Raw genomic sequence first — 5,043 nt, 5'->3', positions numbered from 1 at the left:
ATATATTGTTCGCGGCTCCGCTTGAATCCGTGATTTCCTTCATAATGGTCTAGAAGATGTGTTTTTATTTCAGTATACTACTCAATAGATTGCGTTTCCCGGTAAGAGACGATATACCCAATTGATGTTGGTGATATTTGCCCTCCCACCCGGACTTGCCGCGTACACCCCTACTAGTTAAAATAGAAGGAACATAATAAATACATCAGGAGAATTTGTCTGAGCATAATATATTACAAGTCTCTGTTCAAATAAAGCTTTTAAAAATGGGTTATAAAGTATATTATTTAAGCTGAAGATTTCTACTTCCGTCTATTTTATCATCGCGAACATTTCTCAGTTGAGGTCGCCTTTGAACTAGTCTCCTTTGATACACAGCACATGATCCTCTCATCACTGTCAGTGCGCTCCTGCTTTATCAAATTATTGCTTTTGAAGTTAGTGAAATTATCTTCTTACGATACCCAAGACAGATTAGCTCATGTTACCACCATAGCAAGACTACTTAGATACTAAGTATGAACTCTGACATATAACCGTTAGCGGTGAGGCACTTATATTCGTGGTCACGAAAGCATATATTGCAACATGTTCTGCTTGCATCTATGACAAATACGACATACGCATATACGTGTGTATACTATGACAAATATTGGCGAGTCAACTTCGTTCAGCTGAAATTCACTGCTTGCGTTCATAATAGCGCTCCTAAACTCCTATGATGCGTACAACACATACAACAATATTTGTCATAGGAAGAATCTTCCTATGACAAATAGTGTCATAGGAGAGCGTATAATGCGTATGTCGTATTTGTCATAGATGCTAGCAGAACAGGCTGATGTAAATATGTGTGTATGTGTGTATACGCGCGTGCGTGCGTAAGAGTGTACGAGTGCATAGGTCTGTCTCTGTCTGTGTTGTGTGTGGGTGCGGCGTGCGTGTGTTCGTGTGTATCAGATTGTGCGTTTGTAGGGGGGACAGTATATTATCATGAGTGAATAATAATAATAATATTAATAATAGTAATAATAATAATAATGATACGTACACTATTAACAGATTATCTTACATGCACGCCAACAACAACGCACCACCACGTCTGTGCGTGCGTGCGTGCGTGCGTGCGTGCGCGTGCGTCGCTGCTGCTGCTGACGGTCTCAGCTGTTTCGCGCCAGTACGGGGCTGGCGTAATTGAGTGCCGACAGCGTGTCGACTGGCATCGTCGGTCTCACGGGCGACAGCACCTGATTTACAGACGAAGCCAACTGGGAGGCTGCGAACGCCGACTGTGGCGACATCGTCAGTCCGCGCGCCGCTAGCGACGCGTACACGTCGTAGGCGGGCGTCGCCGTCTGCAGGTGCTGTAGGTGTGGGTACAGGTAACCGGACACCTGTCCGCCAGGCGTCGTGTACGTCGCACCGTTGAACCCGGGGAAGTTTGCCGCGCGCATCTGCAGCGGGTGCGCTTGCGAGACTGCGGCCGCTGCCGCTGCCGACGCCGAGTCGGCGCCATTGATGAGTCTATCGATGGAGAAGCCGTGAGCGGGCACGGGTCGCGCCAGCGACGGTGAGGGCGCCACGAGCGTGCTGTACGGGTAAGCGGCTGTCGGTGTTCCGTAGCGGAAGGCGGTCGCGAGTTGCTGCGAGAACGGGTACATGTGCGACATGGGCCAGAACATTGGCTTGTCGTCGATACCCGGGATGCCGCGCTTGAAGGCGGCGATGCGGTTACGCGACGCGGCCGTGGAGCGACGCCGTAACTTCCCCGTCGTGCCACCGATGAAGACGTCGTCACTGCTCGGATCTAGCATCCAGTAATTGCCTTTCCCCGGGTCGTCGTAGTGGCGAGGCACCTTGACGAAGCATTTGTTCAGGCTGAGGTTGTGACGGATCGAGTTCTGCCAGCCCTGCTTGTTTTCGCGGTAGTAGGGAAAGTTCTTCATGATGAATTCGTAGATACCGTTGAGCGTGAGGCGTTTTTCAGGGCTGCTGCGGATCGCCATCATGATCAACGCGTTGTAACTGAATGGCGGCTTCTCGCCCTTCTTATCCTTCTTCTCCTTACCGTCCTTGTTGTTGCCGGTACCCTTCTCTCTGGGTTCCTGCTCGGCGGATTTCTCCTCCTCGTCGTCGTCGTTGGCGTCGGTCGTCGTCACGTCGATGTCGTCGCTCTCGATGTTCGTGTTGGCGACGTCGTAGTCGTGCGTGCGGTCGTCGCTGACGGGTGACGCGAGGTTCTCGGTATCGTCATCGTCGTCGTGCATCGTTTCCGGCAGGATGCTGCTGATGCTAAACGAGCTGTGCAGTCTCTTTGTCGTCGTCTTCGTCGTCATGACGATCACATCCGACTTTACCATGCTGCGACAGTTTTTGTGCGGTGTGCGGCGAGTAGTAGTGTGTGGTCTGCCGACAGCATCGGATATGCACGAGATCGTGCAACTTTTGCCCCTTTACGCCAGCGCACAGCGAGGCATCGCGCGCAGGGATGTCATTATCCAATCCAGCGCCACCCAGCATTGATGCCTTTCGGCCAATGAGAATCGTTCGGTGCCGCCCCCTTATTGACTCACGCAGCTGCAAGACCAATCAGGCAGCGCGGTGCGGCGCGCAGTTTTATGCGTGCGTCCCGTTGTTTTGCTGTTTTCGTGCGGCGACTAGCAAAGCCTTTGTGGCGTGCGTTGGTAAATAGAGACGCTGTGGTTGCCGACATCGTCTGCGCGTATAACAGACGTGGCGTTTACGTAACTGCGGCGGTAGTTTTAGCGCGATTGCAAAGATCTCTGCGGGTTGATCGTACTTGCGTTGTTGGTGTCTTGGTGTGTGCGGGCACATCAAACGGGTGCGGCATCCCGGTCAACGCCACGCCAGTGAAAGACCCACTGCCAACCTAACCCGTGGCCCGCGTAGACACTGGTTTATTAATGGGATTAATAATCGAATTATCAGTGATCGATTGGGAATTCAAACGTTTTTGTTTGAAACGTCAAAGTTTAAGTTTTAGTTTAATCTGGCATACATCTAAATGTGTTTCGCGAAAAATGTTGGAATGTTTTCGCGCACGCGCATTGGCGTCGCGTGGGATTTCTGACGTGGTTCACCCACGTAAACACCTCTTGCTGTACACTCTCGCTCGCATAGCCACTCTAATGATCAAGACTTTTGCTCTTTTTAGTATCAGTCGATACGCCGATCCGTTCGCCGGCCCAGCCTAAACACTCGCTCACGCTGAAACAAATACTCGGCAGACAAACTAGCATACACACGCATGTAGTTAACACCTCATTACGGGCGCTCTCCGGTCCTATACGCGCGCACGTATATCGTGTTTAACATTCTCATCGCTGTTTATTTACGCGAGCGAAACTGTTTATTTGACAACTTCGGCGCTCCCGGAATAAACATTTTACGCGGCTGGCAGCTGAGAGACACCACGCGCACGCGGTGACACGCCAGACATCACTGCTGCACGTTCGGCTGCTTGTGTTGGGGCGTGTGTGATGGATGGGTGCGTGTGGTGGTCGCCGGGGAGAGAGGAGAACGCCGCGAACACGATACAGCGCGGGGACGCTGTATTAATTGGCGGTGTAGGGAAGAGAGGGTGTGTAGGAAGGAGAGAGTGTGTAGAGAGGAAAGGGTGTGTAGGGAGGAGAGAAAATGGAGAGGGGGAGAACAAATTCACGAGAGAAGAGGAGAGCGCGATAGAGGGAGAGAGAGAGAGAGGGAACTGGAAAGTAGGAGAGAGGAGAGAACAGGAGGAGGGGAGAGTGTGCTAATAGAGGAGAGCGGAGAAGACGAAAGAGAAAAATAGAGAGAAAGATATTACGACGGGGAAAAGGAGACTGGTCTACGGAAGAGAAAGAGAGAGAAGAATAGCAGGAAAGAAAGAGACGGAGCGGAAGCAGAGGAGGGGCCTTGCCGACGGAGGCGAGGAGGCGTAGGGAAAGGTGTAACGGACCAGGGTCGTCGCTGGCATGGCGCTGGGTCCAGCACGCGGCACGTGATGGGAGACAAAGCCACGAGTACCTCATCATCGCACTCGCAAATCTCGGTCGACAGCGCACCGACAAAGTCACGCCGGCGAGAGAAGCCGTGCGCGGAGGAGGATGCTGATGCGGAGAAGGAAGAGGTGGAGGAGGATGCTGAGAAGGAGGAGAAGGAGGAGGAAGAAAGGAGGAAGAGGAGGAGGAAGAGGAGAAGGAGGAGGAGGAGGAAGAGGAGGAAGAGGTGGAGGAGGAGGAGGAAGAGGTGGAGCAGGATGCTGAGGAGGATGATTGTGAGGAGGAGGAGGAGGAAGAGGTGGAGGATGCTAAGGATGAGGAGGTGGGGGGAAGAGAGGAGAAGAGGATGCTGAGGGGGAGGATGCGTAGGAAGAAGAGGAAAACGAGAAAGAGAGGAGGAGGGGGAGGCTGAGGAGGTGGAGGAGGAGGAAGAGAGGAGGAAACAGACGATTCGCTAATTAATGAGCACCTCCGAAAAGGCACACCGCCAGCTTTGTGGCCGCTGCTTTACGCCACGAAGGCGGCCGCATAATAATATTATTATGGTCTATGAATGGGGGGTTGGTGGCGGGTAATTGGGTAGGGGTCGTTAGTGTGTGTGATGGGGGGAGGGGAGGGAGGGAGGGAGGTAGCCGCATCTCCCCTCCCCCGCGCCAGCGCTAATGAGCGTGTGTCGTCGGTGCGCTAACGCGCCTGGATCGTGCCGGCGGACGGGTCCGCGCGGCCCTATTATTTCTGCTCTCCGCTGCGAAACGTGATCGGAACGCAATGCGCGCCGCACGCCGATGTAGATTTCACCGCCGCAGCGAATTCGCGGCAATTTCTCTCTCATTAGCGACGGCGTGTGTTTCTGCTGCTGCTGCGGCGGCGGCGGGAGCGCCGGCGGGCAGCAGCAGCCTGGAGCTGGCGTGCGTGCACACACCCACCAGACAGAACACACATCACACACACGACACCAGAACACACACACACAACAGCAACAACACCAACCACTCAACACCCACCAACACCACACACCAACACACACACTCCACACCACACA

General features: G+C 53.3%; 1 protein-coding gene across 1 annotated transcript; it reads right to left on the bottom strand.

Annotated features, from left to right (window-relative positions):
* Positions 1-1,005: 1,005 nt before the first annotated feature.
* On the bottom strand, positions 1,006-2,453 carry LOC106809032 (forkhead box protein G1-like). The gene has a single exon (XM_014811975.1). It carries the CDS (start codon positions 2,358-2,360, stop codon positions 1,161-1,163), a length of 1,200 nt encoding a protein of 399 aa, XP_014667461.1. The 5' UTR covers positions 2,361-2,453; the 3' UTR covers positions 1,006-1,160.
* Between the last annotated feature and the right edge of the window lie 2,590 nt (positions 2,454-5,043).

The sequence above is a fragment of the Priapulus caudatus genome, unplaced genomic scaffold, assembly GCF_000485595.1.
Source record: "Priapulus caudatus unplaced genomic scaffold, Priapulus_caudatus-5.0.1 Scaffold323, whole genome shotgun sequence".
Lineage (NCBI taxonomy): Eukaryota > Metazoa > Priapulida > Priapulimorpha > Priapulimorphida > Priapulidae > Priapulus > Priapulus caudatus.
Note: the sequence above shows the minus strand (reverse complement) of the source record. Positions and strands in the feature narration are given on the sequence as shown.

Bases quoted from the DNA above. Each gene is read 5' to 3' on its own strand.
- LOC106809032 (XM_014811975.1), bottom strand. From the start codon at position 2,360: ATGGTAAAGTCGGATGTGATCGTCATGACGACGAAGACGACGACAAAG.